This window comes from Phycodurus eques, chromosome 3 (assembly GCF_024500275.1).
Source record: "Phycodurus eques isolate BA_2022a chromosome 3, UOR_Pequ_1.1, whole genome shotgun sequence".
Classification (NCBI taxonomy): Eukaryota; Metazoa; Chordata; class Actinopteri; order Syngnathiformes; family Syngnathidae; genus Phycodurus; species Phycodurus eques.
In genome coordinates this window covers 28693704-28706284 of record NC_084527.1, presented here as the reverse complement: position 1 = coordinate 28706284, position 12581 = coordinate 28693704, and the positions used below count along the sequence as shown (strand labels likewise).

Below are 12581 nucleotides of genomic sequence, written 5' to 3'. Positions count from 1 at the left end.
TGAAACGATCAAGACTGTGCATCTAGAAACAACATTACGGCAAATGAATTGTTTGCGGGACATACCAAGGAGTTTTTTTGGGGGTTTTGTGGGGGTTTTTTGGGCGGTACGGTGGACGACTCATTAGAGCGTCTGCCTCACAGTTCTGTGGACTGGGGTTCAAGCCCCGCCCGTGTGGAGTTTGCATGTTCTCCCCGTGGCTGCGTGGGTTTTCTCCGGGCACTCCGGTTTCCTCCCACATCCCAAAAAAATGCATGGTAGGTTAGTTGAAGACTCTAAATTGCCCGTAGGTGTGAATGTGAGTGCGAATGGTTGTTTGTTTGTATGTGCCCTGCGATTGGCTGGCAACCAGTTCAGGGTGTACCCCGCCTCCTGCCCGATGATAGCTGGGATGGGCTCCAGTACTCCCGTGACCCTAGTAAGGATAAGCGGCTCAGAAAACGAATGGTTGGATGGATGTTTTTTTTTGTTTTGTTTTTGTTTTTGTGTTCCAAAAATGTATCTCTAATCCTTGCTTCTTAAAAAAGATTGGACATGGGGTCAAGCAGCAAAACAGCCCTGTAAAGATCCAAGAGCTTTATCCCCATGGCGTCTGCTTCACTTAAAAATTTATTACTTGAAACATGTATTACCTGAACTTGAAATTAGATAAAGATAACAATGCCTCCAGTCAGAGGCGGCGGAATCGGGGGGCCCTGGGAGGCTCTTGCTCCCCCACCCCAGACACACACACACACACACACACACTTTTTATCATAAGTGCCCCTTTTTTACCCAAAGTTCCCCCATGTGTCCGGCAAAAATGTTACACATCTCATATATGTGTGGCTGAACATGTAGTACCATTCATCCACTTTGTCAAACAGGTCTGTGTCATTTCTGCACATGGCGTCATGATTAAAGGTTTTGCACGACTTTGTGCAAACATTGCCAATAAGGGCGACACTCGCTCCTTCTGAACATATTCTATTATTTTCAGGTGAGCCAGTGAATTCATTATCCCCATTCCTCAAGGCTGGGGAGAATTGATTCTTATCTGCTTGTGCCACTGGTTTGTCAAGCAGAGCCTGATCTCCATATATTTGTTGGAATATATGTGATTCCATCTTGCATCCTACAGCCTTCTCTGTGCTATAATGTGATGCCCTGCAGTCGTGAGGTATACATAATGTGTCGATGCACGTAGTTATTTCGATCATTAAGATACAGTCAGAGCATCGAGTGTACGTCAGTGTGGAGGAGAAGGAAGTGTGACATTTCTCATTATGCAATGGCCTTCTTGGAATAGTAACAGCATGGGTTTCTTTACTATAATTGGGCATTATAGATAAGAAGCGTATCGGGTTCTCCAGCTGTGCCCATCCTATCAGCACCTTCAGATGGAAAGAAGGCCATAGAGTTGCATGCATGGCTGATGAAAAGAACCTCGGTGTAACTGTGGGCTCAATAAATTACACGTCCAGTGCTACTTTGAGGTAGAAAAAGACCGCAGGCACATCCATTGGCTGTTTCCAAAAGCCTTCGAGTCTTGTAGTTGAGTTAGTAGTTCAATTTGCACTCCAAAAAAGAAGACTTTACCTAACATTTTATATGTCATGGGTTTTCTCCAACTTCCGGCTTCCTCCCACATTCCAAAAACATGTTTCTTAGGTTAATTGCTGACTCTAAATTGTCCGCCGGTGTGAATGGCTGTTTGTCTATATGAGGGTTTCTAAAGAAAAAACATATTTTTTTAAGTGCATTAAAATTGCAATGTTTGATTTTTACAAAGTTGTTTGGACCCTCTGCATTACATAACAATTGCCGGAAGAGCTGATTTCTTCTACCAGACATTTTTAGAACCATTAAAATAAAAATAACATGCCACAGAGTGACTGTCATGGGGTGACATTTTTGAATGAAATTCACAGAATTCTGGTAAAAATCGGATATTATCACTCAATCTTATGATAAAACAAAAATCATCCTTTAAAACTTGAATTTGGTAGCAGTGACAGTGACAGTATCTGTATCTTACACACTATTCAGGGTGGCACTATTTTGTCACACCTGCTGATTAGTGGATGTTTGAAGAGCACGATTTACTGGTAAAAGTCTGCCTATTAAATTACTGAATGGGTTATCCAAGAACAAAAACATTGTCGTTCGACACATCACAGAGTGACAGTTTATGAAGAAAATTATCCCGTGTGCAGAATGATTAGGCAAGTATCATTTTATTGTTATTAATCACCAACCACAGTGCTTTAGGTTAATCCAAAATGTTAATAAACCTCAAACAAGAATGTTTTAGAAAGTAAATCAATATCAATGTGGACAATTATTCGGCAATTATTGGTGTGCACAATTATTATGCAACTAACACATTTTCCATCTCACTTTTTTGTTTTCATGTGTTTAAGTGATAATTATAAATAAAGAACTCAAAACTTCCCAATAGAAATTGATAGAAACAATAATAAATTAAAAAAATCGATACTGTATATAAAAAAGTGACCAATATTGCCACCCTTCTTTTCAATAATGGTGATAAGCCTTCCATCCATGGATTCTGTCAGTTTCTTGATTTGTAGCCGATCAACCTTTTGTGGAGCAGAAACCACAGCGTCCCAGACATTGTTCCGAAAGGTGTACTGTTTTCCTTCACTGTATATCTCCAGTTTAAGAACTGCCCACAAGTTCTCAATTGGGTTCAGGTCAGGGGAGGGAGGGCGCCATGTCAGCAGTTTTTTGTCTTTCAAGCCTTTACTGACCAGCCAGGCAGAAGAGTACTTGGATGCATGTGATGGAGCATTGTCCTGGCTAAGAATCGTTGTTTTTTTTTTTTTTTTATAGATGCAGACTTCTTCCTGTACCATTGCCTGAAGAAAGTGTTTTCTAAAAACTGACAGAATGTTTGGGTGTTCATTTTGAACCTATCTTCAACCTGAAAAGGTCCAACCCGCTCATCTTTAATAATACCAGCAGTATCCCACCTCCACTTAACTGTTGTCTGAGTCCAAGTGGAGCTCTGTGCCCATTACTGATTCAGCCACCGGCTCATCCATCTGGTCACTCTCATTTCATCCATCCATAAAACCTTTGAGAAATCTCCCTTCAGATATTTCTTGGCCCAGTCGAGATGCTTCAGTTTATGTGTCTTGTTCAGTGGTGGTCTTTTTTCAGCTTTTCTTACTTTGGGCATGTCTCCGAACACTAAAGATCTTGTACTTTGAGGTATTCAAGGTAGGTTGCAGTTCTGAAATATGACAGAATGTGAACTTGAATAATGGGTTCCCGGTAGCTTCATGCTAGATTCTTCTCAAATCCTTGGCAGTTAATTTGCGTCTTTTTCTCTCAACACATTTCATGCGACCCTGTTGAGTATTAGCAATAAAACGTTTGACGATTCTGTGATCACACCCCAATAGCTTAGCTATTTCAAGAGTGTTGTATCCCTCTGAGAGACTTTTGATAATGTTTTCCTTTTCTGAGTCAATTTAATCTCTTTTTTGGCCCATTTTGCCGAAAGAAAAGAAGCTGCCTAATAATTACTCTATCCTTTTAATACGGTGTAGAGCTCCTTAGGCCACACCCACACTCATTACACAAATACACAGCACCTGCAATGTTAAAATACCTTAAGCATTCACTGTTATACAGCTGGAAGTTTGGAAATAAGCCTGAAAATGATCAAAATACTTGCCTAATAATTCTGTGCACTGTATTTATAAGCTGTATAATAGTCTGGAAAATAACTTTTTAGTGAAAAATAAAATATGTCTATCATTTAATGCTACAAAGGTATTTTTTATTTTGTAAGAGTTAAGGATCTGGGACACCTGTGATCACAAAAAAATATAGAACCTAATATGTGCGCTTTGATTGGCTGGCGACCAGTTTAGGGTGTGCCCCGTCTCTCACCCAGTCTGCTAGGGTCGGCTCCAGCTCACTGGCTCCCCTAGTGAGAATAAGAGGTACAGAAAATGGAGCATTTGCTAACATTTTATGGTGTTGAACAAACCAATTACAATTCTGTGGAAGTAATTAACATGCAAATGTGAAATAAATTGATTGTTTTTTTTTGTGTGTGTGTCTGTGTGTAATATAAACTCAGCAGTGCCAAGTCCTTTGGAATAAAAGAAATATCAACTTGGCGGTGTTTTAATTCATTTGATATTTTTATTCCAGCCTATTCTGTTTTTACCCACCTGAATCTAGCTACCTTTGGCTAGTTTATTTTATTTTTAATTGGTTAGTACTTAATATTCTAATCACACAAAGCGAATATTTGCAGATGTGTGTATGCGTGTATGTGTGTATTTATCACTTGGTTGTGAATACATATCATGTTATTCGGGATGGGAATCAAAAAAGTTGATTCCTACGATCATTCGTTTTAATTTCCGGATGATTCCTCTTGCGTGATAAATTTGTTATATGTGCGATGTAACAATATACATCGTAGTACGAAATATAACTTCCACCGTGCAATATAACCCTCCACCATTTATATTGTTATTTTAAATGTTAGACTACCTCGCCACGACTGAAGGAATGGGGTCACCACGGATTAAGCAACGACACAGGCTGGTCCACAAACAGCCGGGCCGGTGAAGCGACAGGCTGCCCAAGGCTAGGCAGCGCAGCTGGGGCCATAAAGTGCGCTTGAAGTGTGGATTAGTTCACCAAGCTAGCTTTGAGCATGAGCCAAGTGGTCCACTGCTAATAAGAGTTGTCACCATAGATATGAACACGAGACAGGCCAGCGTACTGTAGCATCCAGGCTAACCGACGTGCCTACGTGGCGTCCATTGAAATTAAGATTTTATTTGCTAATTTCTCAACCAATTATCATGAGGGTTACTGTTTTGCCAATGCCAAATCATATGCTAGTAATACACAACATTTTTAAAAAAAAAACCCACAAAAAAATATTTTACGTGAAGGGACTCTCAGTTCCCTTGTCAAAATTGTATGGCATTTTACGCAACCATATGCAGCACAATGTGCCGGCATCCTTGTTTTTTGGGGGGGTGGGTTATCTTTCCTTCCACACACATGGAATACGCTGCCAACTTTGACCTCCCTAGCTTAGCGTCGCTGTGGGCACGTAGCTCAAAATGAGCATGTCATATCTACCTATATATACTGTATCTCTGGTTGTCACAGTTTGGTTGGGTCGGGCTCGCCGTTGCTGGCTGGGCCACCTGTTTGGGTACAGTCGGCGTGCTATTCGAGAAGATCTCCATAATCTTTATTTAATTCACTTTATTTACAGCTCAACACAGAGCTAACATAGCACCCATATACTGTAGCTTCTTATATAGCCACATGCCACAAAATGCTTCTTCATATCTTCTTTTTTGTCTTTTATCTACAGCTCCTATTTACATACTCCTTAGTGCCCCTAATGTTCAGACTGAGACACCACAGTTGGGTAAAACAGTAAAACAACTTTAGAAAAAGCAAGCAAATTTGTGTAAATTATGTTCCTAAAAGTCAACTATTATGCTTTTATTTTTTTAATGGTAGGCATACTTGAATGTTACTGGAACCACTTTATTGTAGTATTTATTTAAATATTTGCACTTTATTGTATTCCTTGAAAACTGTTTGTACTACTAGATATTTTCAGTGGTATTTGTGTGAACAGAGAAAAGATAGAACAGTTTCCTTCATGTCATGTAATTTAAAGGAAAACCCTGTACCGGGATATATATTGTTATTGGGATATAAAATTACAATTACTTTAGGATATAAGATTTTGTCCATCTCGCACAACACATGCAAACGAACATTATGTCATGGCTATACAGGATGTCACGTGAAAAATACTGGGGGTACTTGCAGCAGTTGCAAACCTTTACATTCGTCAAAGGTTTACCAACATAAAGAAACATTCATTCATTTTCCATACCGCTTATCTTCCCTAGGGTCATATAATCATATCCTATAATGATAATGACATCATAAGACTTGTATTATTTCATTTCCTCACCCAATGAGAATTGATAAAGAATCAGATCTATAAGCAGAATCGATCATGGAATTGCAATAGCTAAATTTTATGCAAGAAACAATCATTTGGCTCAGTCATGAGGCAGAAGAAGATTGGTTAACCAAAAATGATATAGGATGGAAATGAGAATGTAATACTATTCTGTACTCTGGAAAAAAATATTGTTTTTCGTAGAAAAAACATCCTGCATTTATTTGAAAAGGCTAAAAACTTTACCTAACCAGCAAAATTGTGAGATGTTCCTTAAAACCTAAATCAATCACGATTTCAACGGTGCAATGTTTTACTTGTATCCCGAACTAATTGCTGAATCATAAGTCATTCTATTTCATTACCTTCTGGGAATATAGGACAATACCATTTTCAGTGAAAATGCATTATTAAACAACAATATTTTAGTACTTCCCGAAGGTCAAACAATCCTAATTTAGATCAAGCCCTAATTATAGAACTTCATTGAAGCCCACTGGGATATTTAAATATAGACCTGAATTTTATCATTAAAAGCCATGCATTATTCATTGAGAACATGTAATTACTGACCCACTAAATGGTAGAAGCAGGTAAAACCAGGAAATAAGAAATACTGTTGATGAGAACAAGCACACACTGACTTGGACTGTACTTGCATACAAACACATGACAAACATCTGACATGATTGAAATAAAAGTAAATAATCAAATACCCTCAACTTTAAAACAAAGAAATATCAACAAATGCCAAATCCAATAAAGTTGGGACATTGTCCATCCATCCATCTATTTTCCTCCACTTATCGGTGGTCGGGTCGCGGGGCCAGCAGCTTGAGCAGGGCAGCCCAGACTACCCTCTCCGCTGTAACTTCCGGGGGGATCCCGAGGCGTTCCCAGGCCAACTGAGACACGTAGACCAGAATTGTGTTGAAGCCCCCCGGGTCGTCGTTCTCCATGGCCTCACTGAACTCCTCCCATGCCCGGGTCTTTGCCTCAGTGACCACCGAAGCTGCGTTCCGCTTGGCCAGCAGGTACTAATCAACTGCCTCCGGACTCCCACAGGCCAAAAAGGCCCAGTAGGACTCCTTTTTCAGATTGACGGAATCCGTTACCGCTGGCGTCCACCAACGAGTTTGGGGATAGCCGCCACGACAGGCATCGACAACCGATCGGACGCATCAACATTGGAGGTATGGAACATGGTCTACTCGGACTCAATGTCCCCCACCTGTCCCGGGACATGGGTGAAGTTCTGTCGGAGGTGGGAGTTGAAGCTCCATCTGACAGGAGACTCTGCCAGACGTCCCCAACAGATGCCAGGTCGGATCGGCATCTTCCCCCACCATCGGTGCCAACTCACCACTAGGTGGTGATCGATTGACAGCCCCCTCCCATCTCTTCACCCGAGTGTCCAAGCCATGCAGCCAAAAGTCCGATGGCACGACCACAAAGTCGATCATGAAACTTCGGCCGAGGGTGTCCTGTTGCCAAGTCCACGTGTTCATAACAGAACACCACTCGGGCTCTCATCGGGGGACCGATGCTACCCTCTAATCCAACGGGGTGAACCCCAACGTATAGGCACCAAGTTGGGGGGAAATAAGTATGCCCACACCTTCTCGGCACCTCTCAACCTGGGCAACTCCAGAGTGGAAAAGAGTCTAGCCTCTCTCAATAGGACTGGTACCGGAGCACAAATTGTATGTTGAGGTGAGCCCGACTATATCTAGTCGGAACTTCTCAACCTCGCACACCAACTTGGGCTCTCTCTGGTGGTGTTCTGTTATTGGTGTTATTACTTCTGTGCTCATTCACGGATTGTCCATAACGAACACCATGTTCAAGTATAGGCGTGTCCATATGCACTTGGCACCAGGACACCTAGGCCGCAGTTCGATGATCGACTTTATGGTCGTGTCATCGGACTTGCGGCCACATGTCTTGGGACAGTCGGGTGAACAGAGGGGCAGAGCTGTCAACTGATCACCAGCTGGTGGTGTGTTGGGTCCGATGGTGGGGGAAGATGCCAGTCCTACCTGGCAGGCCCAAACGTATTGTGAGGGTCTGCTTGGAACATCTTCCAGAATCCCCTGTCAGAAGGAGCTGTGGCCGTAAGGTTGTCGGTGCCTGTTGTGGCGGCAACCACCGAACCCGTTGGTGGACAACAGCAGTGAGTGATGCCGTCAAGCTGAAGAATGAGTCCTATCGGGCCTTTTTGGCCTGTGAGACTCCGGAGGCAGCTGATTTGTACTGATACGCATTCCCATGAGGAAGCAGAGTCTGGGATCTCTGAGGTGGGCTCTCCTATCTTTGGGGCTGAGGTCACCGAGGTGGTTAAAAAGCTCCTCGGTGGCAAGGCCCCGTGGGTGGATGAGATCTGCCCGGAGTTCCTTAAGACTCTGGATATTGTGGGGCCGTCCTGGTTCACACACCTCTGCAACATCGCGTGTACATCGGGGACAGTGCATCTGGATTGGCAGACTGGGGTAGTGGTCCCCCTTTTTAAGAAGGGGGAGCAGAGGGTGTGTTCCAAGTACAGGGGTATCACTCTCCTCAGCCTCCCTGGTAAGGTCAATTCAGGGGTGCTGGAGAGGAGGGTCCGTCTGAAAGTCGAATCTCGGATAGACTATGTGTCCCGGCTGGCCTGGGATCCCCCCGGAAGAGCTGGTTGAAGTGGCTTGGGAGAGGGTGGTCTGGGCTTCCCGGCTAAAGCTACTGCCCCCATGACTCGACCTCGGATAAGCGGAAGAAAATGGATGGATGGATGGGTTTGAAGTTAAAACAGAGATTACACTACATGAAAAAGGCTGTGTGAATGTCAAAATGTTTAAAACAACCAGAAACAAACAAATGTATTTCCCCTTCTGGCATTAATAGTTAATCATATGTGCATACAGTAACAATGAGACTGAACAAGTACCAGTGAGGAGATATCTGTTGAGCTTAATGCACTACTTAAGGTCAAAACATTGCTTCATAAGCTTGTTAACAAGCTTAAAACCTTTTCATGTGATTAGCGAAAGGCGGTGGCATTCACACCTAAGCTTGGCAGCTGATAACCCTCATGTTGATGCTTTGTGCTGCAAAATGAGCTGCTGACAAATGTTGACTGTTGCGTCTTGTTGGGAGTCTGGTTGCCCACCATCAGGAAACCATCAAAAGTCCAATTCCAAGACTTGTTTATGTCCTTCAAATCTAATTGAACCTTGGTGTAACTACCGTGAGATGCCATTGCAAGGCAATAAACAACTGAGAGAATGGGTGATTACTTCATAACGCTGCGGGACATGATAATAAACACTGGTACTCCGAGTCCTCCTCTCACCGTGGCTTTTCCCCAAATATGAGAAGTATCCACAATTTAGGAATGGGGTGACCTGTGGATACTGAATTTTATTATGTTTGCTTTTAAAAAGTTGAAGAAAAATCATGCAGGGATTGTGGCAGTAAGTGAATGTTTCCAGGCAGATATTGTCTGTCTGTCTGTCCATCCATCTGTCCATCCATCTATTTTATCGACTGCTCATCCTCATAATGATGAATGAATGTGCCAGCCAATCACATAGACAAACAAGCATTCACACTAACACCTATGGACTTGATTCTTCAATGAACCTAACATGCATGTTCTTGAAATGTTGGAAGAGAAAGCCCTCACAAGCACGGGGAGAACATGCACATTCCACATGAAGGCCAGAGCACGTGTTGAATACAGACATTCGGTAATGTGAAATACAGTTACGCTACACTCGAAAAGACTGGAGAACTGCAATTGTTTGTCCTGAGTGTACTACATTTTGACAATAATAGAACAGTCGACAAGTCTTTATGTCATCACGGCCAATTTTAGATTTTTTTTTTTTTTTTTTTTTTTACTATCCATTTATAACTTTTCTACCGCTTATTGTGTTCAGCGTGACGGGAAACAACAACCATCCACACACAGTATTTTGAATCAAGCAATTAAAATAACATGCTTTTTTAAATGTGGGAGGAATTGTGATGACCTGGAGAAAACCTACACAAGCACGGGGTGAGCATGTCAACCACACACAGTACGGCCCAAGCCGAGATTCAAACCCAGAACCTATAACTCTGGTGCAGACAGCAACATGCACGATTGTGCTGCCATATTTGTATTTCAGGTTCAGGCGTGGAGCCAATAATTAAAGTACTGTTGAGATATTTGCGCTCTCTACTGATGGCCAGTATGAACTACATCAACATCACAGTATTCCAAGTTTCAACAATACAGAAATTGACCCAAATGACTGTGAAATTAATGAAATGATCATTTGAGTATGCATGACAAAGGAGAGACCAACAGACTAGAAATTATAGCTTAAACAATGGTTGTATAATCATTTGGCGTCATTTGGCCAGTTAGTCTGGTTGCTGTGAGATCATGCCATGACTTGACAATGTGTGTGTGTGTGTGTGTGTGTGTGTGTGTGTGTGTGTATATATATATATATATATATATATAACAATTTGGAGGATGCTATAATTCAAAAATATTTTGAATTTACCTAATTTTGTTGCTATTTTTCTGACACTCGTACAAGTGAAAGTAAACCTGATTTTTAAACCAGTTTTATTATGATAAATGTGCTAATTTTGTCGACTGACAGGATCTGAATTCCCACAGGAAATTTATGAGACGTTTACAGTCGCTAAATCGGTGATGTGTCCATTGTAGGTGAGTTCAAGTAATTGCCCAGTGAAGTGTACTCCTTTATATCGTACTCGAATGCATAACGTTGCTTTGGTAGCTTACTAACATTCTGTGCTGCGCGAAGTAATTGCACATTGTTTCACACTTCAACTGATTTTTCAAAGCCTTGCCGAGGTGATGAGGCTGTATGAGATGATGCATGATTTTCAGAGTGACAGGATGATTTAAAGCAAAGGTCTTATCCCTACCGTTTAGCTGATTGTAGACGACATCCTCCAGCCTTTCTAGCCGCTGGAGAATAGACTGCCTGTCCAGCAAGTTGGTAACTTTACCATGTCTGGCGCGCAGCCTCTGGTCAGAAGCGCGTCCGATCTGGACGAACTCCTCGGATCGGTCCTGGATCCTGCAGTAGACCGAGAACAGGATGATCCCCACAAACACGAGAATGTTGACGGTCAGCAAAGTTTTGATTTTGCGTGCCACGGCCATGAAAGTGACTTGCGTGTGGCTGACTCGAATTGTTCATGCGTGTCTTCGGCCAGCTATTGGGGTCATTCTGGAGGGTGACTTCCCACCCTGGGGGAAAAAAAAAAAAAAAAAAAAAAAAGGTCAACGCGTGTTGCTCGGGGGGGGGAACTGAGTGTTCCGTTCAGCACCACGGTCAGCTCAAATGGGACATGGCGAAAGCAGCATGCGGACTCCAAGGTGCGGCGCTCGGTTCCGAGAGCTTGGTGACTCTCCTTGTTGAGGGCTTTGCGCTGCACAGCACAGATATGAATTCCACGGGACGCGTTTAGCATCTCAAACAGCCCACGGCGGTTCCGACGTTTCTTCTCCCCGCCCCGTAATGTGGAACCTCGCCCGCCACTCGCTCAGCCCCAATATGTCTCGTCCATCTTCCGGGAGAAGCACAACAATAACATCCTCCCGCTATCGCTCGACCTGTCCGTTCGTGAAATGATCAAACCGAGCATCTTAACTCCGCTGTCTCGATACATGCTTCCAAATTTAACAAATCAAGAAATACATCAAAGACATAGGCCCATCTCGCTTTTCTGCGTGCGGTCCTTTGTTGTGGTCCTAGCGGAGGCTGAACCGACAGCCGATTCGCCCTAAGAGCAACGAGGTTTCCCGTCGGTGGGAGAGACGTGACATGCTGTCTCTCGTCCACGCAGCCTCACAGCTCGATGCGCTGCCTCCTGACGTCCACGTGCAGGCTCGAGCATGAATAGTCATGAGCTGCGTTGGGTTTAAAGCACAGAATAAGCGGCACCAAGTAGTCGGCAACCGTTAACAGCTCGTCGACACTTTGGCCGCCATGTGTAGATTACTTGTATCTCGCCTCATTTAAGATCCTATCTCAATTCTGGCTTTACAGAAATATGAATGCGAAGTTTAGATTGCCACTGCCGGAGAGGTATTCATTGAGCATTTTTTATTTATTATTTTTTTGTTTTTTACTGTGGTTGTGGTTGAGTTGGTTGTAGAGCTACAGTCCATTAATCTGAGAGCTGTGTCTTTCCTTTTCTTGGCCTTTCATGTGTAAATATAATAATTAAAAAAACAAAATCATGTACCTGCTGTCTAAAAAAGACAACAGAATTTGCTTTTTAATGGCATTTCAATAATGGTTCATATCACCATGGCTAAAGCTCCAGTCACTTATATTAGAACCAATCCATCCAGAAATTTTCTATACTGCCTTTCCACATTAGATTTGAAAGTGAACTGGAGCCTATCCCACCCAACTTTGGCCGAGAGGTGGCGTTCACCCTGGAGTGGTCGCCAGCCAATTAGAGGGCACATATAGACAAACAACAATGACTCATATTCACACATAAGGACAATTTAGTCATCGATTAACCTCACCTAAACTTTTTAGAATGTGGGAGGAAGCCAGAGTAAGTGGAGAATAGCCACATAAGCAAGGTG

The 12581-nt window shown here is 42.7% G+C and overlaps 1 protein-coding gene across 2 annotated transcripts in view; it reads right to left on the bottom strand.

Annotated features, from left to right (window-relative positions):
* galnt9 (polypeptide N-acetylgalactosaminyltransferase 9) overlaps positions 1-11809 on the bottom strand; it is a 113476-nt gene extending 101667 nt beyond the window's left edge. For both annotated transcript variants that reach the window (XM_061673009.1, XM_061673010.1), the window contains exon 1: positions 10898-11809. In XM_061673009.1, coding sequence (XP_061528993.1) covers positions 10898-11138 — 241 coding nt within the window. In that variant the 5' untranslated portion in view covers positions 11139-11809. The remainder of the gene's footprint in view (positions 1-10897) is intronic.
* Positions 11810-12581: the final 772 nt, after the last annotated feature.